At 44.5% G+C, this 27,212-nt stretch overlaps 2 protein-coding genes across 9 annotated transcripts in view; one reads left to right on the forward strand and one right to left on the reverse strand.

Annotated features, from left to right (window-relative positions):
- GALNT7 (polypeptide N-acetylgalactosaminyltransferase 7) overlaps window positions 1–17,254 on the forward strand; it is a 121,161-nt gene extending 103,907 nt beyond the window's left edge. For 5 of the 7 annotated variants that reach the window (XM_036854708.1, XM_036854707.1, XM_036854713.1 and 2 more), the window contains 6 exons: window positions 1,075–1,192; window positions 2,578–2,700; window positions 6,091–6,309; window positions 9,791–9,889; window positions 10,563–10,691; window positions 14,840–17,254. In XM_036854708.1, coding sequence (XP_036710603.1) covers window positions 1,075–1,192; window positions 2,578–2,700; window positions 6,091–6,309; window positions 9,791–9,889; window positions 10,563–10,691; window positions 14,840–14,977 — 826 coding nt within the window. In that variant the 3' untranslated portion in view covers window positions 14,978–17,254. The other 2 variants (XM_036854709.1, XM_036854714.1) reach the window with 2 other exon arrangements.
- Window positions 17,255–22,067: 4,813 nt separating this feature from the next.
- Window positions 22,068–26,855, reverse strand: HMGB2 (high mobility group box 2). Of its 2 annotated transcripts, none has more exons than XM_036856400.1 (5): window positions 26,724–26,855; window positions 26,201–26,381; window positions 25,830–25,975; window positions 25,565–25,739; window positions 22,068–24,948 (listed from the first exon to the last, which is right to left on the reverse strand). In XM_036856400.1, the coding sequence occupies exons 2-5, from the start codon at window positions 26,348–26,350 to the stop codon at window positions 24,787–24,789; spliced, it is 633 nt and encodes a 210-aa protein (XP_036712295.1). In that variant the 5' UTR covers window positions 26,351–26,381; window positions 26,724–26,855; the 3' UTR covers window positions 22,068–24,786. The 2 variants fall into 2 exon arrangements, with proteins under 2 accessions (XP_036712295.1, XP_036712297.1); XM_036856402.1 differs by having other exon boundaries at window positions 26,700–26,829.
- Window positions 26,856–27,212: the final 357 nt, after the last annotated feature.

The following is a 27,212-nucleotide window of genomic DNA, read 5'->3' on the forward strand; positions in this document are numbered from 1 at the left end:
CCGAGCCCTGAGGGATGAGAAGTCGGCCCTGTGGAGGAGGAGGAAGGACCGTTCGGGAGACTGCGGCATAGCCAGGGCCCTGGGACAGGAGGGGGTTGGGCAGAGCAGGGAGGCATTGCCTGCTGCCTGCTGGGGCTTGGATGGGGCAGGAGAGAGCGGAGGACACAGTCGGGGTTCCTGTGCCTGGTCTAGGATGGCAGCAGTGACGCTAGGAAGAAGTGGGTTCAAGATGTGTGTTGATGGTAGAATCAGTAGGAGTTGGTGATAGACTGAATATCAGGTGTGCTGATGAAGAGGCTCTAATGGAGGGATCTACCTAAGAATCGAATGCAGTGATAATTCACTGTTCCCAGGGGAGGGGAACAGGGTGAAAATTATTCCTAACCGTGCGAGTGGCTTGCCCTAAAAAACTATCAAGTCTTTTTTTCTCTTGTCCCTAAAAAGTACCCAATTCAAGGTCATACTCAAGAAGGACCACAGATCACCCTTTGGCAGCCCTGCCTCCTGACACAGTAAATAGCTGTGTCTAATGCTCCTGTGTCATTTCTGTGCTATATTTGCAAACTCTGAATGAACCGTGGCTGTTCTACCATGATTTACGCCCTTATTTGGCAAACCACTGAGCTATAAAATTAAAAAATGAGAGACTACTTCCATGGTGTATGGTTTCACTCATCCCAGAATGAATCATAAATCATTTCAGGAACATTTAGCAGACCACGGCTGTATGGCTCAGTATTTTTAGGAGTGAAAGAGAAAATTCTATTTTAACTAAGTCTCAAGGCTTAATTTTTAAATAAACAAAGGAACCAAGGCGCCCTCTAATGGGGAAATGATGTAATGCTCTAATTTGTAACGAACTGTAACAGGATTTCAGTTAGAAATTATAGTAAATTCATAAGGAATTATGAACACATTGTTTCATGAAGGCTTTATAATTTCTTAATGTTTGGCCATCAGTTTTGTCTCTTCTATGCACTACTTATACTGTATTCCATAAAGGCTTGTTATCTGTTGTTGAAGGGGTATTGGGGGTTTGTCTTTAAAAGTTATTTCAGCGTTTCTTTTTCTTAGGTCCCCAGCCATGGCTGGAGGATTATTCGCCATTGAACGAGACTTCTTCTTTGAGCTGGGTCTCTACGATCCAGGCCTCCAGATTTGGGGTGGTGAAAACTTTGAGATCTCATACAAGGTAACATTTCATTGAAACAAATGCAGTTTTCTAAGCAGTTATGGATTCTTGTGACATTCAGATAAGGCTGGTTTCTTTGGAAAAAAAAAAAAATGAAAAACCTGTTTAATGCATTTCTCTAAATTATAAGGAAAGACTAACAAAAATATTTGCCTTTTGGGAAAACTAAGGCAAAAATGCAAGCTCCAAACTTACTACATACGTAGATGGCTCAGCTAAAAATGGAAGCCAGCGAGCTTCAGAAGTAAAAATACCTCCTCTCCTTCCCCTCCCACCCCACCCCCGAAAGCCTTCTGTACCTCGGAGCCTTTTGTGATAGGAGCCCTTGCGGGAATCAGCAGGTGTGGGGCTCTATTTGACCATCCACTGCTGAAGCTCGCCTTCATCACCGCGGGACAGGATGCTTCAGGTCAGAGGTAGTGATCGTGTGTCCAACAGTGATCGTGTGTCCTCACACTGACCCTGGAGCTGCCTTCCTGCAGCACCCACCCCTGCCCCCCGCCACTTCCCCAAAAGAAAGAAGTATTTTCCAGTTCGAGTTGAACACATAGGCGTTACCTCTTGTCTTAAATGTCCGGTGCTCAGCACTGGGAGGGACAGAAGAGGAGGAGCTCGGTCCTCGCTGTCAAGGAACTTACAGCCGATGAGAGATGAGAACTACGCTTACATTCGTAGTACGATCAGAAGGTAGACCGACATTCAGGTGGTGTGATTCAGAGGCAGCATCATGCTGGGGGACGTTTTCGAGGCAGAACCAGGAAGACGGGCCGAGCTAAGGGGGAGCAGAACGGGGAAAGGCGCAGGGCGGGCACGGGGCCCACCGTCTGGCAGAAGCCGACAGCATGAATCCGACGGGCGTCCAGGAAGATGGCGTGGGCAGGGGCGCCAGGTCCACAGTGAGGAGAGCCTTCAGTGCTGGGCTGAGAGACTGTTGCTTAATCTGACAGGCAGTGGAGACCCATCGGAGAGACTAAGCAGGGGAGAGCATGACCCAGAGCGGCCCTTCAGCCAGCCGAATCTCCTGCTATAAATAAGGGAGCCTGAGTAGAGGCAAGCGGAGGCCAAGGAGCCGCCGGTTAGGCGGGTATGGGAACAACCCCCCAGGTGGGAGGAGGCGTGTTAGCGCTGGGAGAGATGAAGAGCGTTGGGACGCAGGAGTCTGCGTGGCTCTGCGGGGCTCAGGACGGGCCCCTGGGTGCCCTGTGCGCCTGCGTTCCCCAGCGGCCTCTTTGTTAGCACGTGAGCTTGAGAAACAAGAAGTTATCGTAGGCTCTGTTTAGCTGGTGAATTCCCCGTAGACCCTGTGTCTAATTTAGACTTTAGGTTTACGTTTACAGGACAGATTGGGCGTTTGAGACAGCTGCCACGTGTGTCTTTCCTGACAGATCTGGCAGTGCGGTGGCAAGTTACTGTTTGTCCCTTGTTCCCGTGTCGGGCACATCTACCGTCTTGAGGGCTGGCAGGGGAACCCTCCGCCCGTCTATGTCGGGTCTTCTCCTACCCTAAAGGTGAGTCTTCCGGTTAAAAGTGGGGGGGCTAGGGAGCTGACACGTATGTGCCACGTGGCCACTTAACGCCAGCTCGCTGGCCAGGCGACATCTTTTAATTAATTTATTTATTTATTTATTTATTTGGCTGTGTTGGGTCTTCGTTTCTGTGCGAGGGCTTTCTCTAGTTGCAGCGAGCAGGGGCCACTCTTCATCACGGTGCGCGGGCCTCTCACTATCGCGGCCTCTCTTGCTGCGGAGCACAGGCTCCAGACGCGCAGGCTCAGTAGTTGTGGCTCACGGGCCTAGTTGCTCCGCGGCATGTGGGATCCTCCCAGAGCAGGGCTCGAAGCCGTGTCCCCTGCATTGTCAGGCAGACTCTAAACCACTGCGCCACCAGGGAAGCCCCAGGCAACATCTTTGAAGCAGTCACGCAGGTTCTCACTTTTCACTTAGACTAGACTTATTCGTGAAACTTCTTATTGTTTTCTAGGATTATTCCTTGTATCCCACTCTGATTAGAATTCCATTATTGAATGGTTTTGAATGTTCTCCGTCAAGATATCTCAGACTTTAGAACTCCACTCAATATTCTGTAATGGCCTATATGGGAAAAGGATCTAAAAGAAAGAGTGGAAATATATGTATAACTGATTCACTTTGCTGTACACCTGAAAGTAGCACAACATTGTAAATCAACTACACTTCAGTAAAAATTTTTTTTAAAAAATGATAACTCAAATTTTTAAAACCTGACACCATGTAGGAGAGTCGTTGAAAGGGAAATACCAATGTCTATTATTCCCACGTGAGTGAAACACTATTTTTGTTTGGTTTTTAAAAAGTAAAGTAATTATAATAGAAGTTTGTGTAGTAAACAAAATCACATTTTTCAACAGTGCTTGCAAAAGGTGAATGAATAACTTTTGTCCCTCAAACCAGGGACAAACCAGGAGAGCTTCACACAGAGGCCACAGACCCAGTGCTGGCAGGACGATGGCCTCTCTCTTTGATGGAACAACTTAGAAGCCCTTTGTTTGGGCGGCTTTCATAGACTCTAAGAGCATATGACTGTGGTGCCTTTCATTTTCTGGAGCCCTTAACCAAGTCAAAAGCAGAAGGAGGTCTATTTTTGGCTACGGATGCGACTCAGGACCGTTCCCCAAAGCGAGTAGATAACAGAAGCAGAGACTAGGCTTTAAGAACCAACACAGCCCTCTAACCGACCAAATTTTCTTAGAAGTGGCCAAACGGAGCCCCGCCAGGACAGGGGACGAGATTTAAATCTCTGCAGTAAGACGGAGATAGCCGCCAGTGAACACTGGGCCCGACGGCGTTGCAGGAAGACAGCCGCCCTTGGAATCCGCCCCACAACCACGAAGAACTGATGGAAAGTCAGGTCGGTTCAGGAAGGCCGGTGCTACAAGCAAACGGAAAAGAGACGAGAGGGAGACACTCATCGCTGTCAGATGAACCAGCCAGCGCAGCCTTCGCCAGAATCACCAGCGCCTTCTGTCCTCCGCTTCTGCCCGTCCCCTCCACCCTCCAGGGCTCTTCCTCCAGCCGGTGGTCTTCTCTGAGCTGCAGACCTTTACGGTCTTCTAGACCGTCTTCTTTAGCCGTCTTCTAGAACACCTCTCTCTCTCTCTTTTTTTTTTTTTTTTTTTTTTGGTGGCACCGCGTGGCATGCAGGATCTTAGTTCCCTGACCAGGGATCGAACCCGAGCCCTTGGCAGCGAAAGTGCGGAGTCCTAACCACTGGACCTCCAGGGAAGTCCCTGGAACCCTCCTCTTAGATGGCCCTCAGATGTTTCAGACCTGGCCTCTTCAGAGCTGAGCTTTTAACTTTCCCTCAGAGGCGGCTCTCTACCTCAGGCCACCTGCACTCCCTGCCCCGGTTATTCGCCTCAAAGCTGAATCTGATGTCTGCTACCTGCGAGGACCCTTCGGACGGCCGTCAGCTAATGGGTGACGTGCAAAGCCCTTGGAAACGATCAGTCGTATCACTAATAGCTCACACTTCGTGAGTGCTTAGTGTGTGCAAATCTAAATACTTCGCACTGATTAACTTCTTAATTAGCCTCATCTTAAAATGAGGAAACCGAGGCGGCTTTTGTCTCAGCGAATCCTGCATTCCCGCTGTGGTGATGGACCTCTTTCAGGACTCCACATGCACCATGATTTGTCATATATTTGCACTGCTCTTTGCCCCGGGTCCCAGTCCCGCCTGACTGACCGCTCCTTCGGGACTGAGCCGTCCCCGCCCTCTCCATCCCAAATAATTAAATGCTCCTCCTTTTTGTTGCCGTAACCTTAGGCGTGTGCACTTAATTCGTCATGTTCACGAGTACCTGGAAGACACGGACTGTGTCTAACTTTGGGTGGATTTGCAAGAATTCAAAATATTTAGCAATAATGTTGTGTGCTTTTAGGAGGCTGCCGCTTAAAACTTTCTGAGCCCACGGGCTTTTGCAGAAACATGCCCACGGCCAGGCGTGCACCCCTTTGATAGTTGTCTTGTAGCCAAGAGAAAATTTAACCTGAACACTAGACGTTCCTGCTCTGCGGCCCGAGGGCCAAACCCAGCCTTTTTCAGTAAATAAAGTTGTGTCGGAACCCAGCTCTGCCGTTTGTTCGCGTGTTCCCTGTGCTGCTTTCTCACTGTAGCAGCAGAGGTGAGTAGTTGCAACAGAAACTGGCTGGCCACCCAGCTGAAAAGACTGACTCCCGGGCCCTTTATAAAGTTCGCTGCCCCGTGATGTCCAAGCGCAAGGGCCTCGCTGGATCTGTGCCGCGTCCATCGCATCGATTCACGCCTACGAGCGCTCATTCAGTGAAACAGTAGAAGTTAGATCTTTGTCAGTTCTCACACGTCAACTTACATGATTGTTCTTTAGTTGCTTTTCAAAATGCACCCCCTGGGGAAACTATCCACTTAATTCTGGGCTGCAGTGCAGTGGTTCAGGTGTAGCTGTTACAAGATGGGCAGAGCCACTTGCAGAAATGTGCTTGTTGTTTTCCCCAGTGGTTTCTGATGTGAGACCCCTCCCCCCGCACGTGCCAGCAGCATGGTCCTCAGAGAGGAGATTGTTGAGGGGTCAGGGGGTGCCCGGTGCCAGCCAGCCAGCCTGTCTCACCAGCCCTCTGCGCTCAGCTCCATCAGCAGGAAAGAATGGATTATCTTAGAGTGTGGGACCTTCAGCGCAGTGACACCAGATTCTGTGTCCGTCAATACGCGTGACAGGGACATGTCAGAGTCACGGGCTCGCTTGCATTTGTGTCATTAAGTATCGGGTCCTATTGAAACAAATTTGTCGTATGTTGGTCATATTTCGTATGTCGAAGAGAGGCTGTTTATGACAGTACAAATATTTTTGGTTTTTATAATGACGTTAATTTTCTTTTTCCCAGAATTACGTCAGAGTTGTAGAGGTCTGGTGGGATGAGTATAAAGACTACTTCTATGCCAGTCGCCCTGAATCAAAGGCACTACCATATGGGGATATATCAGAGCTGAAGAAATTTCGAGAAGATCACAACTGCAAAAGTTTCAAATGGTTCATGGAAGAAATAGCTTATGATATCACCTCACACTACCCTCTGCCGCCCAAAAATGTCGAATGGGGAGAAGTGAGTATCAGCCGGGGGTCAGATCTCAAAGTGTGTTTGTATGCAGACTGAGCTTGGGAGAAAGCAGAGCGAGATGGGAATGTTGGAGGAGAGAGGAGAATTCTTGGGGGAAAGTTTGGTGAAAAGCTGTTAACCTCCCAGCCTTTCCACTGGACAGTTCCCCTGCACCGACCTCCCGCCCCAAGTCCCTCCTGTCTGCTCCGCTCGGGACGCTCTCCGCTCCCTTCAGCTCCTGCCTTTCCCCACCCCTCGCTCGACTCCCTTCCTCGGCGAACTCCTACCTACCCTACTGCTGTCCACGTGGAGATTGCCCACAGTGAAAAGCCTTTCTACGCTTCCCCACTCCATCCCGAGACTCAGGCCTGCCATCCTCTCGTAACTCGGAATCACTGTCTGTAAGGGCCCCGGGGCCCTGCTCACTGCCATGTCCCAGTGACTTACGCGGAGGCCCCATGTGCAATTGGCACCCAGACAGTGAGGGTAACTGAAAACAGTGAAAACCAAAGGCCTTGATCTGTGTTGCTTTGTCTTTGTTTCTTCAAACTTGCCTCTGTAGCCTCCTTTCTGAATGCACCCACCCTTGTGCCTTATCTGCTGCCCTGTAGGTGCATTAAACACACCATGAACTTTCAAGCCCACAAGACCTTGCTTAGTTATGTTTTCAGCAAATAGTGGTTGAGGGCCTACGAGGTGCCGGTCAATCTTCTAGACAGAAAGTGTGACAAGCAAGGACCTTCTCCTCAGGGACCGTGCATTGCTAGTGGGGCAGAGAGAGAAACAGAAAACAAAGAGTGTAGTGACAGATGGCGGAAAAGGCTATGAAGGAAATAGACAGCTGCTGTTTGAGGGGACTCAGGGACCCGGTAAGGGAGGCTTCTCGGAGGAGGTGACGGTGGGTCTGAGATCTGAATGTGAGGAACCAGCAAATCAGAGAGCCGGGAAAGGGTGCTCCGGGTAAGGATGACGGTGTGCCTGCCGGCTGTGAGCCGGGAAAGGCTCTGCGTGTTTGATAAGCAGAAAAGAGGAGGTGCAATGAGGCGCAGGGGCAGGTGGAAAGGGCAACCGTCCTCCTGAGAGTGGGAGACCACAGGAGGGCTTTAAACAGAAAGGTGATGGGATTCCATTTATGCTGTGTTTTCACTCACCCTACAGTGGGGCCTAAGAGTGGAAGCAAGGATGCGGGTTAGGAAGCAGTGGGGCGGTTCCAGGGAGAAGTGATGGTGGCTGGGACGGGGTGGTGACAGTGGAGGTGGCGGGACGCAGGCCCCGTCAGGGTGCTTAGTTCATCTGGAGGCAGCTCCCCGATGGGCAGGGCAGCGGAGGGTGTGGGCCAGCAGGACAGCTGGTTTGGTTTTATTTGAGTATCGGGTTGGGTGGCCGCCAGGGTGGGGAGGTGGGCAGAGGGGGCGGCTGGGGAGGGGCCCAGAGGGACCAGGGGGGCACGAAGAGCCCAGCAGACACCCCGCTGGGCCGTCCAGATCTCAGGCCCAGAAAGGAGGCCACATGTGCATCTAAAGACGTTTATTTGGATCCAGCAGCAGGTAGATTGTTTCATGGGACGGAATGAGAAAAATACAGAGGAAAGAGGCTGGATCTGTCCCTAAGGAGCCCCAGCACTTAGCGTTTGGGTAGAAGGATACCCACGCTCGCGCTCTCTCTCTCGCTCTCTCTCGCTCTCTCTGCCCCTCTGTCGTAACTCCCAACTAGACCGAAGCCCCTGGGAGTCCGGACCGCCTTTTGGTTCTCTTTCGCTCTGGAGAGCACCTGATCAGCACACTGCCTTGTGCGTGGAAGGGATGGATTCTCCTGGAGAGCTTTTGCCCAGTAGAGGCTTCAGAGTCCCCCCTGCACGTGCTGAGGGCTCTCAGATAACCCCCCCTTCAACTCAAATCTCTGTCCCAGAGCCCAGACTAGGGTGTGTGAGGCTGGACGCCCCCCCGCCAACCACCCCCCGTGCTGACGGCTCAGGCCCCAGACTCCGGCGCCTTCGTTGACGCCTCTCCTCTCACACTGCACACCCAGTTCCCGAAACCGCCCTCCCTCGCCCTGCTCTAACCCGCCACGTCTCCCACTGAGACGAGCCCTGCCTGCCCCCGGTTAGCTGTCAACGCGGCCGCCGGGCCGGGCCGGGCCGGGCCGCGTCGCTCCTCGCGCCGAGCCCCGCCAGGAGGCCCCGGGCACGCCGAGGTGGGGGGCAGAGCCCTTCCTGGGGGCCCCGCTGCTACTCCCCGCCGCGCTGCAGCCCGGCCGGCCTCCCCCCTCGTCCTCCTCCCGCGGGCCTGCGCCGGCCTTGCCCTTCCCTCCCCCGGGATGCTTTGCCTGGGGAAGCAGAGGGAGCGTCTGCAGGCACGGCCAGGGCTTCTGTGCACCTCGTGCCCCCCAGACACTCCCACCCCGCAACTTGCTCATCTGTCTCTTCTCCTTGGCTCTCACTTGCCACTTTCTAACGTGTCTGTTACGGTTTTGCTTATATTCGGGCTTGCCCTCCTAGAGCGTCAGCTCCCTGGGGCGAGGATCCGATCCATCTCGTGCCCTGGCGCATCAGAGCCTTCAGCATGCCTGACGCAGCACTCACGTAACAGCTGACGAATAAATCAAAGCGCGAGCCAGTGAACAGGTGGAACGTTCCATCCTCCCTTTACGGTCTCACCCTGAACACGTGTTCGGTTTAACCCTCCCCGCTCTGGTCCCTGCACCTCACAAGCCACTTCTGCACCCTCCCTGCAGCTTCCAGGGTGAACCCCTGCCCTGTCCCCTCCGGGGGGCCGCCTCCAGCACCGGCCGCATCCTCTCTGCAGACCGCAGGGCCTCCGACCCCGACTGGCTTCTCCTCTGAAGCTCTTACCGTCCTGGGTGCTCAGTCAGTGTTTGCCGACTGAAGGAATGAATAAAGCATTTTATCCAAATACAGGAGTAATTTATAATTGAGATATAAATCTGTAATATTTCCAATAAGGAAAAAGTTGTGGTTTTTTTGTTTTTTGTTTTTTACAAAATGTGCATTTCAAACATGGAAACGCGTGTTTGCTGCCCACCTGCAACATCCATAGTCAGAGAGCAGCCTCACTGCCCAGGCCCCTGGGGGCTGCTGCCAGGAGTGGGAGCCTTACCTCCCAAGTTCACTCTGGCCTAGACCCGGGGGCCAGTGTCTGTGACCGCCATGGTCAGCTCCCTTTGCTCTATTTCCTTCTCATTCACGTGAATGATCGTGAATCTGAAATGGTACTAATGGTATCTTTTTATTTTTTTCTTCTGTGGTATTTTGTCAAAATCTAGAGGCCAAGACCCTCCGTTGGAATGAGCTCATTCCAGTGCTGACTTCAAGACTTAAGTGATTTCAGAGATGACTGTAGCTCCGAACTCCTCAAGGCCTGACAGGACAGTAGGGACCCGGTTAACTCGAAGCTCTCTGATGCCACGTGAGAGCTTATTAGAGTCTAAACTGTCGCCTTCCCTATGGTTCTCTGTTCATGTTTTTTAGATCAGAGGCTTTGAAACTGTGTACTGCATTGACAGCATGGGGAAGACAAACGGAGGCTTTGTTGAGCTGGGCCCCTGCCACAGGATGGGCGGGAATCAGGTAAACAGCCGGGCTTTGCGATTAATTCCGTCGGCGCTGGAAGCAGCTGGGCTGACCGGGCACGGGGTTTCGCCCGGTTTTCCATTTGGTGACTGTGATTGTTTGGTAAAGTAAAACATTCCGTGAAAAACTGACAGTGCTAAAACGTTTACTTAAATGAGGGGATAAGAGCAGTCCTGGTTTTCATGTAAGCAACCAGAATCTAGAATTTATGTCCTATGTAGATTAGAATATATTCTTGCATGAGTGTGTAACTATGTAAGCCTAGCTCCCTAACAGTATTATTTGCAGATACTGTTCAGTACCCGCATCTTCCCCCCAGTAGGCTGGGATGCTTTTGCCAATCATGTATATTTCACTAGTATATTCTCTTACTTCCTTATGTGAGTATTTTTCTTGTCTCTGATTTACATTGTGAAATATTTTCAGGTCTGTTTCCACTTTCTTACATTGTTGGTTCAAATTCATATGTTAATGACCCATTCTGTATCTAAGAGGCTAAAGAACATAATCCTTTAAGAGTTAGAAGGGGTCTTTACTACCATCCAAATGAATAATTCCTGTCTTTGGACTTACAGTTCTGGACATACAGAAACATGGTAGAGAAATAGGATACTCATTGAGCTGAATTATAGGAGTTAAGTTTCTTTCTCTCTTTCTTTTTATTTAATAGCTTTTCCGAATCAACGAAGCCAATCAACTCATGCAGTATGACCAGTGTTTGACGAAGGGCCCTGATGGATCCAAAATTATGATTACACACTGTAATCTGAATGAATTGAAGGAATGGCAGTACTTCAAGGTAATCTGTGTTTCAGTTCTGAAATACATGCTATTTCATTTTAATAACACCTACCGTGTGGAATTTAGACGTATAAACCTTAAAACCTGCATTCACGCTGACTTGCATGTCCGTCTCACTCACTCATTTGTTTTCCTGAGCACTAGTGACTCATTGTTCCACACTGAAGCATCACTTTTATCCTCTGGTGTAGTATTGTCATGGAAGGAGGCCACCTGGAGTCCATGCAGACCCACTGCTAATTTATCAACACAGGAAAACCAGTGTTCCCTGAGGCAGTCATCACCATTGTTCTAATATCAAAAGCCGATCTTTTTAATCCAAAAGAGTCATTCATTAAAATTACGTATATAATGTGTAAGTATACCTACGTATGACACATAGAAAATATTGCGTTTATTTTTGCATTTTATTTTATTAACTTTTAAAATATTGCTGCCTGTTGTCCAGCAGGTGGGGATAGAGACGAACAAATAACGTGTTGGACTCTAGGCCTTCAAAGCTTCTCATCGTGGCTGCTTGCTAAATGCAACAGGATACATGTCGCCTGTTGCTTGTTTTAAAGGTCATGTTTAGTTTCTCACTTGACTCTGCGGGAGCAGTTTTTCTGTTTCAGCTGTGAATATTCAGAGTTCTGTGCCAGGTTGAGGATTCCAACATAATAATGGTTTTCTGAATAATTTTCAAAGTCTAGACTTGGCTAAAATAAATCAATTTATTATGAAACAAAAAGTTGGGGAAGCTGCCCCAGATTGAAAGAACCTGGCAGCCCTGAACTTTCTTTACGCGTCTTGTGTTCGCTGTCATGTCCTCCCTGTCAGCAAACACTTGTTTGCCACATAGTGATGATGTTACGACCCAGCTGAATATTTCCAGTTACCATCGTGCATAGATAATTACTATGAAGTGGTAAGTATGTGTCAGTTGCTGATATTTTTCTTATAACAAGTTAGGAAGGAGAAGATGAACATAAATCCCAGAGAAGAGAACATTTATTTACACAAAGAAAGATGAATAATAGCAATAAAGGCTAGGGGTGAGTAAGGACAATATTAGTAAACTAGTAAAAGAAGGTTAGCAGATGCAAAACGACACAAGAAGAAGTGGATAAGAATGGAATGTACATATTTTAGATATTTTAAAGAGCACAGCACTGAATATCCGTTTGTGCATCAGACATTACGAAATATTCACTGGGGCCCTTCAAAAAATATCTAAAGCCCATCATACTATAATGGCAGAGAAGGAAAGAAATGCAGAAGTAAAAATAAGCAAAATGCCATAGGACAGCAAAAGAGAGATTAACAGGAGGAGTTATTTCTGATGAGTTTCATGTAGGAAGTATCACTGTACCAGGTCTTGAGGTATAAAAAGGCTTTTCATGGATAATAAATGAGAAAACGGGTGAGCAGAGGCGTGGCATCAAAGTGTAGAGAATTCTAGGAACTGCGTTTGGTCTGGTTCCCTAAGTTGTTCTCCATGAGAAAGAGCATGGAACTTTGTTTTGTGGGCTTTAGGGAGTGACTGACATTAGTTAAGGATCACAGTGATAGGAAACAGTGGATACTTTTAGGAAAATAATTCTGGAAATATTGTCAGGTATGGACTGGTGAGCAGGAGGCCAGCTCGGTCAGTGGTTCTCACTCTGCCCCGTCTCTGGACCCCCTTTACATCCTTACAAACCACTGACACGCTCCCCAGACAGATTTGTTTTAGAGGTTACAGCTAACGGTATTTCCTGAGTTGGGAATTAAACCTGAGAATTGTTGTATTTATGTATGTATTCACGTAAATGTAACAATCATAACCATATTACATGTTAATATAAATAACACTTTTATAATCCCCCCAAAAGTGAGAAGAGTGGCATTGTTCTATAGTTTCACGAACGCCTTTAATGTCTGGTGTAATAGATTCTTATTCCGCTTCTGCATTTAGTTTGATGCGATATGTCGTTTTAGTTGCGTATTTGAGGAAAATCCGGCCTCACATACACGTGCAGTTGGAAAACGAGGGGTAATTTAATAGCCTTTTCAGATAATTGAGGCTGTTCTTCTTCAGTGCTACACAAGTGTGTAAGAGGTAGTTTCTTAAAAGCTTTGCAGTGTAGAATCTGGAATCCTATCAGTGAACATTTTGTTCTTTGTTGCATTAAACCCACTGGTCTGTCTTACACCGGAGTGGATCTTTTGTAGCATCACACATTCGCTGCTCATTTGGAAAACATTGGCTCACTAAGTCATGTAGATCTTCCAAATGATGGCACATTTCATCGTACAATGCCAAATAAATCACAAATATAACCACTGATTTCATCAGAAAAGTCTTTAAATCTTGTGCAGCTGTCAAGTTCATGGTAATGGATACAAGTTTTCGAAAACTCGAATTTTTGCTTGAAAACTCAAATTTTATCAATGGCAACAGATACTGTCAGCTTTATATTGTTGTTTTTTCCTTGAAGTGATGGGCTCACTTTATTTTCTGGAAAATGTCTACCCAGTCCCAAGTTTGCATAATTGTAATCTGCCTGCAGGTTGTCCTTTCAAGTCAGAGTGACAACCCACGAGAGAAGGAGCTCGTTCAACCCTCGGGTCCCGACAACTGCTCATGTGCTGTCCACTCTTCCCATACTATCTCATAGGGTCAAGGTTTAATAAAACTAATACGTGGACACCAGGGGGGAAAGGGTGGGGGGTGAACTGGGAGATTAGGATTGACAAATATACACCGCTGAGTATGGAGTAGATATCTAGTGAGAGCCGGCCGTATAGCGCAGGGGACTCTACTCGGTGCTCTGTGGTGACCTGGATGGATGGGAGGGAGGTCCAGAAGGGAGGGGATATGTGTATACATATGGCTGACTCACTTCGCTGTGCGGCAGGAGCTAGCACAACACTGTGAAGCAACTATGCCCCAATTAAAAAAATAGTAAATATTTTAAAAATTAATTTAAAAAATTAAAAATAGGAGACGATCTACATCCCAGGGCCATTCATTATGAGGATTAAATGAATTAATACACGTAGAGCGTCTGGTATGCGTCTACCTGGCATAGAGCAAGTGCTCAATAAATGTTAAACGTTATTATCATTAAAAAAAAAAAACCGAACTGGGCTTCCCTGGTGGCGCGGTGGTTGAGAATCTGCCTGCCAATGCAGGGGACACGGCTTCGAGCCCTGGTCCGGGAAGATCCCACATGCCGCGGAGCAACTAGGCCCGTGAGCCACAATTACTGAGACTGCGCGTCTGGAGCCTGTGCTCCGCAACAAGAGAGGCCGCGATAGTGAGAGGCCCGCGCACCGCGATGAAGAGGGGCCCCCGCTCGCCGCAACTAGAGAAAGCCCTCGCACAGAAACGAAGACGCAACACAGCCAAAAATAAATAAATAAATTTAAAAAAAACAACAAAAAAACCTAATACGTTTTTACTGCTTTGTCAAGGGCGTTCTCAAGTGAAACTGGCTTTTTTTTCTTTTTTAATTGTGAGTGTGCGTCCATGGAGAACATGACTGCGTGATTGATGCTACGGCCCCAGCACGTTCACCCAGCATGGCTTTTGCACCATCGGTATACGTGTCCACACGATGAAGAAGGCAGATGGGGCTCTTTGTATTATTATGAAATCGTTTCGACCTTACAGACCCAATCTTAGCTAGTCTGACGACCACACTCTGAACAGCCCTGAGCTGTACTGAAGGAAACCTCCAGCAGGTTACCAGGGCTCGACCAAGGCAAGGGCGGTGGGGAGGGGAAAGGATGCAAGCCCAAGCCACTGCAGATGTCCGTCCTCAGCCAACGACTTGGAGGAAGGAAGGAGGGAAATGCAGCCTGAGCCGTGCTGTCCTGAGCACGGGAAAGCTGGTATCGTCATTAGTAGGATAGGAGCTAGAGGAGCAGGTTTGGAGGGGAAGATGATGAATTTAAGTTTGTATGTATTGAATTGGAGGTACCAGCAGTACATCATGACTGAACAATAACAGGATGTAGAAGACTGACGACCAAGAGAAACACAGACTCTGGGGTGTGCCTGGCTCATGCCTGCCCGATTCGCTTGAATAGTCTTCTTAGGAAAGCCAGGCTGTGACTTTGTCTAATGTCAGTGATATCACACAGTGCAAACCTAACACTGTGTTTCCCTGTGTTTTCCAGAACCTGCACAGACTGACTCACATTCCTTCCAGAAAGTGCTTGGATCGCTCGGAGGTCCTCCATCAAGTGTTCATCTCCGACTGCGACTCCAGCAAAATGACTCAAAAGTGGGAAATAAATAACATCCATAGTGTTTAGAAGGAATGAAAGAAACCAATAACCTACCTACTGACACGTAAATATATACAGGACTGAAAACCTCCTGAAACCTGCTGCAACTATTGTACAGCTCCAAACCCAGAGGCTCTTGAGGAGTCTGAGGACATTGATAAACTGTGATTTTACGATAACATTATCATCTGCAGTTACTGTTTACAAAACTGCTTTTACCTTAAACTTTGTAGATGTTTACATCTTTTTTTTGTTTTGTTTTAAGATGATGTTGGTAATCTGTGCATTTAGCTCTGTTTTATTTAGAACAGAGTAAAAAGCATTGTTGTCTTTTTGGGATTACACTCAGGGGTCTGAAAGGCAGTTTGATTGTTTTTTTTTTTTTAACACACTTGAAAAAAGGTTGGAGTAACCAGATCGTCATATGTAACTTGGTGATTATCAACCTGTTGTATCTTTATTTAATTTTACATCTTTTTGAAGCACTGCCACAGGTTATTAGCCAAGGTGGCCTTCCTTCACAGTCATGCTGCTTTTTTGAAAGGTGAATTTCAACACATTTAGTGCCTCTTTTCATTTCTTGGTATATTTCAAGAGCTTTTGATGCAATTTGTAGGATGTTGATGGACTTGTCACCTGTCTGAGGAACACTTTTACCACTCAGAACTGAATTAATGTGCTACCATTTGCTCTGAAATTGAATGTTGTATTGCTTGAAAAAAGAAATGACAAGATGGAACATCCAAAGCTATTCCGTAGGGTTTGAAGACTGTATGGCATTAACTCCCCTATTTGCTGGCATTCCCAGTGTCCTCTGTCAGTACCAACTCCTAAGGCAGCAGAGGGTCTACTAACTAGAGAAAAATGTCCCCTGACATTGGGGATTGACTTTTCCCCATTCCCTGTCACCACAGAAAACTATAAATAACTAACTCTCAGTTTTGAAACCTTGAAGAGGGGGTAACAAAAACAACAAAACACCACTGTAAACACATCAAAGGTTTGTTCTGACCGAGGTGAGAATTTCCAAACCCTTGTTGGATTAAGCCTTACAAGACTACTGTGTGTTACAACCTAAGCTGTGCAATTTATGAAGCCAAGGGTGAATAGACGTTTCATTTATATCTTCATGAAATTCCCTGCACAGTTTTTAAATTTTAAAAAAGGCTATTTAAAAATATAGTTCATTAACAAATATGAATTCTGTTAGATTATCTGTTAGTTCCCTAGTGTTTCTTATTTTTTTTTTGAAAGCATATTTCTATTAGTATTTTTCCAGTGAAAAGAAGACTTGTTTGAATTTACACATTTATTAAGATAGTACCTACTAGAAGAAAACCAAATACTCCAAGTTGTCAATAGATTTTAATTGCTAAATAGTCTTTTATTACCTACAAGGTTAAATGCTATGTCGAATGCAAAACAAATTTTTTTTTAAATGATGAGGTAGGGAATGGCAAGTAAATTAAGCATTTTTGATCCTGTAATCATATCAATGAAAGGAATTCACAAACTACTACCAGAGGGAAATACATTTAATTAAAGCCTAAAAAAGAAAAGGGAAAAAACCCTACATTTGTTTAAAAGAAAAGCCTACAGATTTGTTTCTTCCAAGCTTAGCTCTTAACTTCAGAGAGTCAAAGTTCAACATCCTAAACAGAGTTTTATTTATAATTTTTGAATTGCCAATTTGTATTTTGCTACTGATCTCTGATCAACCATTTGAACTTTCATTCATCTCTAGGGATGTTTAAAAAGGAATACATTTATATGATTATATAACTGCAAAATAAATCAACTATAAATAAGAAACTAAGAGAATTGGTACTTTAATTACTTGTGTGTTTGCAAAAAGGCTCCATTTTCTTTGTTGAATAGATTATAACCTTGTTAACTATGCATAGGCCTAAGAAAGGTGGCACATAAACTGTGCATGTAAATTTTAAATGGGTATTTTGTGCAATTCGTTAAGATACTCTATAAAAAATGATTCTATATATTGAAATCAGAAACCTTACCAAACACGAAAACACATCAGAAGCTGCTGCCATAATGACTATTTTCTACTGTAGGCTGCTTTGGAAATAATTCCCATATCCTTGCTTTGTAAGTTGATAATATCACTATGCATTTCTACACATTTTATAAATTTGATTTATGCAGATTTTGATACACTGTATGTTTCTGTAGAAATTGTATAAATATTCAAAATTTTATTAGGGATAAATTTGAGAAGTTTATGTATATCTTAATTCTGGGTTGCTTGTTTTTTAGGTGAGAAAAAAATAAAATACTGTATTTTAATCCATGGGTTTTTTTAGTACTTGCAATCATTTCTATATCTAAACACCGCATGTTTGAAATAATTACTTGATTTTACTGTTTACAAGATACACTAACATAATAGTTAAAATATCATAGACCACAGTTATATGTTGAGTATGTGCTTGAGTGCTGGTTAGAATTCTGCTTAGAATGTGTTTAGAATACTCAGAGCTTACCTATCTAAGAAGGAAACATAAAGGCTTATTTTTGCCCCTGGTTGCCTATGTATAGAAAATTTTTAAAAATCACTTATCAATTACAAAAAACAACCCAGCAACGTATATCTTCCTTGGCAGTGTATTCTACTATATCATTACCCGTTGAAAGCAAAAATTTAAGTCAAAATTCTTTACAACCTGATAGATCAAGTGAGTAGAAAGAAGGGAAGCCTACCAACATGAAGTGAGAACTGGGCCGTAGGACCTTGTAGCACAACCCACGACATCTCAGGAGAAGGTACGGCTGCCAGCTTTCCAGTGAGGGGCCATGTTGGTCTGGGAAGCTCGGCTGTTGTCATGGCTTCATTTCTCAGCTGCTGTGCCTGAGAAACGTGGAAAAGTGACAGAGCACCAGACTGAAGTGAATGGGGGCTCATTTATCTCCTAAGAGATAGCCTTTCACAGGGATCTGGGAATATGTTTCATCATTTCTGGACAGACTGTAATTGGGGAAAAAAAGCCACTTAAAATTCAGTGGAGAACATGACAAGTACCTGACCTGAGCCAGAGGGCTAATAGGCCAGTAACTGGGTATGTGAATATTAACCCATGTGAAAGCACTTTTAGAAGTACCGAGCACTATGAGAATGCATATTATTCATTAGAATCTGTTGCCAAAAAATGGACAAAAGTCAGAATGATTTGGGGGGACCACTGTCCCTGGGAGTAGAGATTAACAGAAGGGCTGTTTCTAAACTAAATTCGATAATTGCTTTGCCAATCTCCTTTTTCAGATTTTGAGGACTTCCCCAGCGGTCCAGTGGTTAAGGCTCTGCGCTTCCAATGCAGGGGGCGTGGGTTCGATCCCTGGTTGGGGAACTAAGATCCCACATGCTGTGCGGTGGGGCCAAAAAAAAAACTTTTTAATTAAAAAAAAAAAGAGTTTGAAATGCCTATAACTGTGGTTGGTGGGTTTTGGTTTTGTAAGTGGATCAGGCCTTGGGCCCGTGTCTGAGCAGAGGTGGCATAAGGGCACCTTAATTTTCATAACAGAATGATATTACAATCTGCTCATCTGAATAGTATAGTATGGTGCACTTGTCTGCATTCGAATCCCTGTTCCATTGCAAATTACCTGTGTGACCCTGGCAAGTTATTGATGCTTCTCTATGCCTCAGTTTCCCCATTCGTAAAAGGGGGGAAATAATAGTCCTGTTTTATAGGATTTTTATTAGGCTTGTATGGGTTAACATACATGAAGTGCTTAGAATAGTCCCCAGCATATAATCAGGGTAATATAAATGGTAGCTATTGTTACCTGGTTTCAAAGTCTTAAAATCAGTCTTTAATCAGAAGAACTAAGACAGCTACACTGCAGACCCTCTATAAAGGCTATGTGTGTGTGTACCTGTGTTTCATATGTGAGATATCATTACCTCCACTTTCCAAGTGAAGAATTTAAGCTCATAAGTTAAGCATAAACACTGGGGGTGAAATGGTTATCCATAAGAGAGTAATTGTTATCTCTACCTCACACCGTTCATGTGTAGAACGTAGTTTTCAGTGGTCGAATTTATAATTTAACCTTTGGATAGAACTAAGTGCATCTGGAAGAATGTCTAAGATAGAACATTCTTTAAATTATCTTTAAACGAAATTTCTCTTGGGCTTTTGATATGAGCAAATAAACTCCAGCTGTCTTAATGATTAAATGCCCAAAACAAAACTAAAACTTTCAGTAGAAAATAGAGATGAATAGACTTCCTCATCTGGCCATAGCATAGTAATTGTTACTGCCCTAAACAGAATGCTGCTGTCCTAAACAGCTATAAAACTGAACAAAATATATGCAGCAGCTGTTTTCAGGAATTGGGTAACAGGCAAAGCAGACTGTAATAATTTGAGAGAAAGGAAGCACACAGGGTGAACCCTGGTTCAGCATGTCTGTCTGCCTGGAGAACTTTTCCCACCACGGTACAGGAAAGTGGAGCTCAAACCCTGGTGATTTGGCCGAGCTGAAGAGGATGCAGAGACAGCTGGAATTGACAGGGCAGGTCACTGGAGGGGGCTGCACTTGAAAACCAGGAGACGTGTACAGCAATTTTTATAGCACTGCCATTTATAACAGCAAAAGCTCCAGGAACAACCTAATGACCCATCAACAGGAGAGTGGATCATTTGTGGTATAATCACATGACAGAATGTTACAAGGCAGTGAAGGTGAATGAACTGGTTAAAAACAAGCCAGTAGGGTAGTGTTGAGTGAAAAGGGCAATTCCCAGAAGACTTCATTCAACAAATACGTTTTGTAAAATCAAAAGCAACTAAAACGTACAGTAAGTCACGCATTTATATGTGATCAAATATACGTGGATAAAATGTGATTGAATAAGAGGTTAACTTATAGTTACCAGAGAAGAAAGGGAAGAGGGGAGAGACAAATTAGGGGTATGGGATTAACAAACTACTAGACGTAAAAATAGATAAGCAACAAGGATTTACTGTATAGCACAAATTATACCCAATATCTTGTAATAACCTATAATGGAGTATGATCTGCAAAAAGACTGAATCACTATGCTATACACCTGAAATTAACACAATATTGTAAATCAACTATACTTCAATTAAAAAGAAAAGGTTAAATAACTTGTCCAAATTCCCAAATTTAGTACTGGAGTCAAGGATATAACTCCAGTACTCAGTATCCCCAGAGCCCTGTGGGAGGAATGTCTATTGTACTTTCCACATAATTAGTTTTCCTGTCCACCTAAACTGTTAAGAATCTCAGAAGTGAATCTGGTACTCTTATCATAGCAAATATATTAACACATACATATTGTTTTGCGTACTTTTAGCTAACATTTATTATTCACTATTTCTTGCCACTAGGATGTCTTAGATGTATTGTCTCATTTAATGCTCAAAAAAAAAAAATTCTGATTTTAACACCTGAGGAAACTGAAAGGTTACACACGAGGTCTGATGTTACCAAACTGATAAGAAACAGCCCTAGTCAAACTGATCTGATTCCCAGTGTAAGCTCATCAGCTCACTCTTAATTTCTTTCATAACTTCGTTTTTCCTTTTGTATGTCTGTATTTTATATAGTTTGTTCTTTGTATAAGCCATCTCACCTTTATTGCAAAAATGTAGAGAATCAAAGAATAACACATGAATGTATGAATTACAATTTTGCTTTCTCTTACCTACTGCCCTAGGGCACTGTCCTAGTTGACTGCTATGTTTTCCTGAAGAAAGGAGACTGGACCAGTTCTGAAATTTGATGCTACATACTGCTTAAAAGGTTTTTTTTTTTTTTTCCTTTTAATGTGACACTAATCGTGCTCCTGAGCCACTATTCTATAGACATGTTAACTCCCAGGATGAGGCTAAGAGAGGTCTGCGCTAAGTCCTGAAGAACAAAGGCTCAGGAGCCCAATATTCCATTAAGATCTCAGAGACAATGTCTATTTTTACCTTTACAACAGGATAAGAAGTTAGATGAGTTTCCAATCAGGGCGAGAAGGGTTTCTAGACAACTAGGAAAATAATGCTTAGCGGGGAGGCCTGTACTTAAACTTTTACCAACAGCCCTAACTCAAGTAAATGTTATTAATAATCCTACATTTACCTACACTAATTTATAGAAGTGGCAAACTAGTGACCCTTGACAGAATCTTACCTACAGACATGTTTTCTTTGAGCCTGACATTTGAATTCATTGCTAATATTTACAATTCAGATTTCACATTTTTTAAATATCTAGAATTCTGGTTCCACTTGAAAATTTGGGAGATTTGGGAATCCTAGACCCACACATCCAGCAACAGGACTGAGCTAAACAATGGCTGTCCCCTTTATCCTGGGCATTTATGTTTACAAATGTTTTTAGGACAGCTACTCTTTCTGGCACGAGGTGTACAAAAATGGCTTATTGCTAGAGAAAGATGTTTTATTTTTAAAAGGACTGGATCTTGTGCATCGGCAAAACAGGCCCTTTAGCTTTCTTCTTGCTATTCCCCAAGAAATAAAATCATTACTGCTTTGTAAACATTTTTAGTGGTATACGTAGTAATAGAAAGTCAGCTTTAAGATAATGCTATGTTTGGCTAAGACAAACTTATGGTTTAGTACTTACAGTAAATGATGCTGTTAAAGAGCAAAACACAGAAAGGCATACTGTCCCATATTGAGCAAGTCTGCAAGTTACATAAGGGACCTCAGCATCTTCTAACACAGCTTTTATAGATTAAAAGACCAAAAGTAGTGGCTACCATCCGAAAAGAAATTTGAGGCCCTACTTCAGTTCTTGCACCAAAATAAATTCCAGAAGGATCAAAGATTTAATTAAATAATAATAAAAAGTAAGAAAGCAAAGACAATTTTTATAATCTTTGAGTGGGAAAGGCCTCCCAAGGCCACTAGAGAATAAATTTGCCTACATAAAAACAAATCTTTGCATGAAAACAAGCATCATAAAGTCAAAAGACAACAGAGAAAAAAATATTTACAATGCATGTCACAAAGGGTCATTTTCCTTATTTCCCACAAATTACTAATAAGACCAATGAGACAGAAGACCACAGGAAACACTAATGGCTCTTTAACATAAAAATATGCAGAATTCATAATAGGAGGAACCATTTTTTATATAAGAGAATAGCAAAGATTACAAAGTTTGAGAATGATAATGTTGCTGAGATGAGGAAATAGACATTCATTGCTGTGGAGTATACATTAGTAAAACTTCTGAGAGCAATTTTGGCAGGTTTCAGCAAGTTAACAGCACGAGAGCAGGTTCTGGCATATACCAAGTACAGGTTTTAGCTAGTATAATTAGCACAATTTTAAATGCACAAACTTATTTAAAGAATTTTTTGAAATCATACAAGGATATTCATGGCAATGTTGTTCTTAAAGCAAAAAACCCACAACCATAACTATCTTTAAGGAACTGGTTAAATTGTGATCTATTCAATGGGCTACTATTCAGATGGCTATTTAAGTGAAATGTGGCAGCTCTGTTGTGCTAAGAATCTAAAATGATGAGAATTAAAGGGCAGAACAACATATATAATAAGCTTCCTTTTGTGCAACATTGATATATATGCACATATGACTGTTGTGCTTCAGTCTCTCTTGAAGGGTAAATTATTACATTACTGGAGTTGCCTCCTGGGAGAACCTGGTAGTTGGAAATCAAGGTTGTAAACTACCCACTATATAGCCCTTTTACATTTTATACCATCAAGATATGACTTTTTAAAAAGAAAAGGGGGGGCAGGTGGTTTTCATAAACACACCCCCAAGTACTGGCTGGCCTGGGATAGAACCTGATTCTTACCCCTATTTCAGAGCTTTCCAACATAACCACTCCTTGAGGTCATTTAGTCCTGAAAACAAGGGTATTTTAAATTTTGATCCACACTTAGAGAAAATATCAAATATGAGGACTCATCTCAAATGCTGAGATTATGGAACAACCCTTGATTTTAAAAAATGAGTCACTCTTAGACATTTAAACTATATTTCATTTAAAGGACAGAATGAAAGCAAACACAAAAACTCCCAAAAAGAAAGGTGACAAGGAACCAGATAGGTCTGCTTCATGGGTCTAAGTTATAGATATAGAAATCCTTAAGAAAGACTCTATTTCAATTTTAAAAACTCCTATTTAATATCTTTTCTATGCATTAAGTACTGTTGTAAATACTTAACATTCTCATTTAATCATTAAAACACTGCGAAGTAGGTACTGACACCCTACACAGATAGAAATAAGCCCAGAGGTAAAGTCCATAGAGCTAGCATTTGGTAGAGCTGGGGAACTGGGATCCAGACCTAGGCGTGTCTCTAAAACACCTTACCCCCAATTTTCTGGCATTAAGTCACCTAACACCAGGAAATATTTTTTAAATACATAAGCTAGTTTTCATTTTATGATCAGTAAAAGCCCCAAAACAACAACTGTGATATTAATGGAGGGCAATCTCTAAGAGGTCTGAAGATTCTACTTGAGTCCATCTGCTTTGGGAATTATGCTAATACCTTACCTTCCATTTAACAACTTTGGTTAGTATTTCCTGTGTCAGAAATAATTCCAAATATGGCATAAGATAGACAACCAAGGCTCCCATGGTTGGGTAATAAGAATTTTGGCTTCTATTTTTAATACTTGATAGGTAACCAAGATTGTCAGGTTTAACTATGAAACTATCAACAAATAGGTTTCTTCTATAATCTCTTAGACAACAGATGGCTAACTTTCACTAATAACTTGATAACTATTTACAATAGTTATCTAAATTCAAATACAAGCAACTGCTTCCTCAAATGAGCATTTCCTAAGTAACTGCTTTCACCTGTAAATAAATATCCTAGTAAAATCTCGCCTAACTACAGTCATGGAAAATCACAACAACCATCTGAAAAGCTTTCTTGGGTTAGTTAACGAGAATTCTAGGCTTAAGACCACACTGATTTTTAAGATTTAACTCAAAATTCACTCTGGTATTCTACCCCAAACTAGATCATTATCAACAGAAAATGTAACCCTGCTCCTATTGTTTTTAAAAGTTTATGTGTTTTTAGGTATGGATTCACTGTATGAGCTCCTCTGCCTCGTATTAAAAAGAAAGTTTCTCTCAAAATAAAATGTCAGCTAAAAAAAATGGAACAAGTTAGCTAACAAATGAACATAAATGTCAAGAACAAACCTTGCTCATTTTATAAAACTGCATAAATTTTTTAAGTTCATTAAATTCCACTGCTGCTTTTTAAAGAACACTTTGTAAATATGAATAATATGGGCATGTTTGACTTTTAAACAAACGTTATACTGAATCAACCATGTCTGAGAACTATTAGGCAGAAAAACAAAGAAAAGTTGACATGGTTCCAGACCATGACTTTTAAAGCAAAAGCTAATTGAGCATATACGACAAAGACAATAGAAATAATATACATAATTTTATTACAAAAATTTTTTTTTTAAAAAACAGAATGCAACATTCTCATTCTAGAAAACCCAAAATTCACTATTGGTACTAATTTCTATGAGTTTGCTGTGCTACCATACACAAGTCAAGAAGTTAAAGAAACCATTAAATATTCAGAAACATTCAACATCAGAAGCTTTAAAATCTAACTGTATGTAGTAGCCCCTCAAAAAGCTACAACCTGCACTTTTAAAAAAGTATTTTCTCTACAAAGAATCTTATCAGCTATACAAAAATCTGTACAGTTTTTATACTGAAGCTAATATTGAGCTGCACTTGAATTCACATTCTTAGCAGAACCATTGCCTGAGCACACACGCACACTCCACACGCATCATTACAGGATAGCCATTTATTCCTCGTCTTCATCCTCTTCCTCCTCGTCTTCATCTTCTTCCTCCTCTTCCTCTTCCTCCTCATCTTCTGGTTCATTCTTCTTCTTGGAGCCTGTTGGCCTGCCAGGGCCCTTCTTTCCCGCTTCACTCTTGCCCTTGGCACGGTATGCGGCAATATCCTGAAATATTGTCAAAAACATAAAATCGTCATCCGGTGTCATTACTCAACCATGAAAACCACGTAGTTGTAAACAATCTAAGATTATTGGCCAATAACCCTGATGCCCGTCTAAAACTTGGTTTTGAGATCATTTGTTCCCTCCAGGCCTTAGAAAGCTAATGATGTAAAATGATGGGGGTGTATCAGGTTGACGTCTGCCAGTACTTTCGCTACCGTTATCTGTTAGCGGCACAGAGCCTGTCCCCTGACTTCACCTTTTAGATACACCTACAAAAAACATTTAGCCCTCCATCCTTCTCAGCTAAGAGATGCATTTTACCCCAAATACATCTGAATGCAGCAACCTCCCAGGGCTACAAACACCGGCTGCCGACCAAAGAAAGGAGGTGCCAATTAGCTTATACTCCTTCCGCGTCCAACTCTCATTAGACCTTTTCAAAGCAAAGCTGACAACCATCAACACAGAACCGCGGAAGGTTCCCCACTTGCTAGTCAGGGAAAACTGACTACAGCTTCTACCTATTAACATACAGCTTCTACCTGCGTCTAACGCGCTCATTTAGAAACCGTCGACCAGATTTCAACCTTGCCTCCAGAAAATTCACACAACACACCTTTTCGTATTTCTCCTTTAGCTTAGCTGCTTTCTGTTCGTACGGTTGTTTGTCTTTGGCTGACTGCTCAGACCACATTTCACCCAATTTTTTGGCAGTATCGCCAATGGATAAGCCAGGGTGTTCGCTCTTGATCTTTGGGCGATGTTCGGAGCAAAACAGGAAGAAAGCAGATCTGAAAGGAAGGAACAGAGCTGTAATGACCTGAATGAAAAGCCATGCGGGCAATTCAGTTGACTGAAAAAAACAAAACAAAAAAACTTACGGAGGCCTTTTAGGCGCATTGGGATCCTTTTTCTTTCCCTTCTTGTCGCCTTTGGGAGGAACGTAATTCTTCATCTCCCTGTCATAGCGAGCTTTGTCACTTTTTGCCATATCTTCAAACTTGGATTTTTCCTTGGCAGACATGGTCTGTGGGCATGAAAGCAGCAGTGAAAATGCAACACTGTAAACCGACATCCAGCCCCGAAGAGGCAGGGTTCTCTTCAGGGCCACATTTGCCTCCGTCGTCTTAAAATACACCGGCACCCCGAAGTCCTGTGCCTCAGACTCTGAATAAACACACTGGGGCCAGTCGGCGGCGGAGGCAAGTTCAAAGTCACGGCCACCTGCCCGCGTGAGGACCCTCGCGCTCACCTTCCATCTCTCGGAACATTTCTTGGAGAACTCGGCGAAGTTGACCGAGGAGTCGGGGTGTTTCTTCTTGTGCTCCTCCCGGCAGGTCTGCACGAAGAAGGCGTACGAGGACATCTTGCCCCTCGGCTTGTTGGGGTCGCCCTTCCCCATGATGCTGCTGCGGCGGCGGCGGCGCGTCCACCTGGCGGGAGAGCGCGGCGGGCGCTGGCGGGCGGGGCGCCTTCCCGCCCAAAAGCCGCCGCCCCCCACCCCCCGGGCCCGCCGCCCCCGCCCGGTCCTTCCTGACAGGAAAGCCCCCGGCTTCCACGCCGCGAGCCCTGCTCCGAGCTGCCGCCTCGGGCCCCGCGTTCAAACCACTCCCGAGACGGGCCCGGCCGAGCTTCCCGCCTCCGCAGTCCGGCCCGCCCGGCCCGCACCCGGATCCCGCCCGCGGGGCGAGCCCCGAGAGCCGCAGGCGCCCGGGCCGGCCGTGAGGGAAGGGGGCCGGCCGGCCACGCACCCCAGGCCCGGAGCCGGCTCTTGCCTGGCGGTAGCTTTTCCTCAGAGTACCGCGCAGCGGCCGGGTCCGACCGCGACGCTGCTAAACGCGGCTCCGGCGTGAACTGGTATGTGGCTAACGCAATCCTCCGTCTCTTGTTTTGCAGACTTCTCCGCGCCACGGCAACTTGACGAGCCGGGCCACAGGCCACACCCCCCACCGCTCCGATTGGCCCTGGGGATTATTCAAACTCGGAGAGGCCCCGCCCCCTCGCCACGACGGCTTCCGAATGGCCGGTGTGCCGCCAGGCTCGTCCCCCCGGCCGCAGCCTAGCAGGTTCGGTGGGTCGCCCGGGTAGTTAACTCCTAGACCCGTTAGAACCGGTCAGGAGAGGAATGTGCTGCTCGATCCTGATTGGCGGCCGGAAGAGGGTTTGAAAAATGGCGGGCCTAGCGCTGACTGGCTGGGGCGGGCGGCGGGGGGCGTGGTTGGCCCGTGGAGAAGCCCCGCCAGATTTAAAAATACCGTGTCGCG

The sequence above is a fragment of the Balaenoptera musculus genome, chromosome 6, assembly GCF_009873245.2.
Source record: "Balaenoptera musculus isolate JJ_BM4_2016_0621 chromosome 6, mBalMus1.pri.v3, whole genome shotgun sequence".
Lineage (NCBI taxonomy): Eukaryota > Metazoa > Chordata > Mammalia > Artiodactyla > Balaenopteridae > Balaenoptera > Balaenoptera musculus.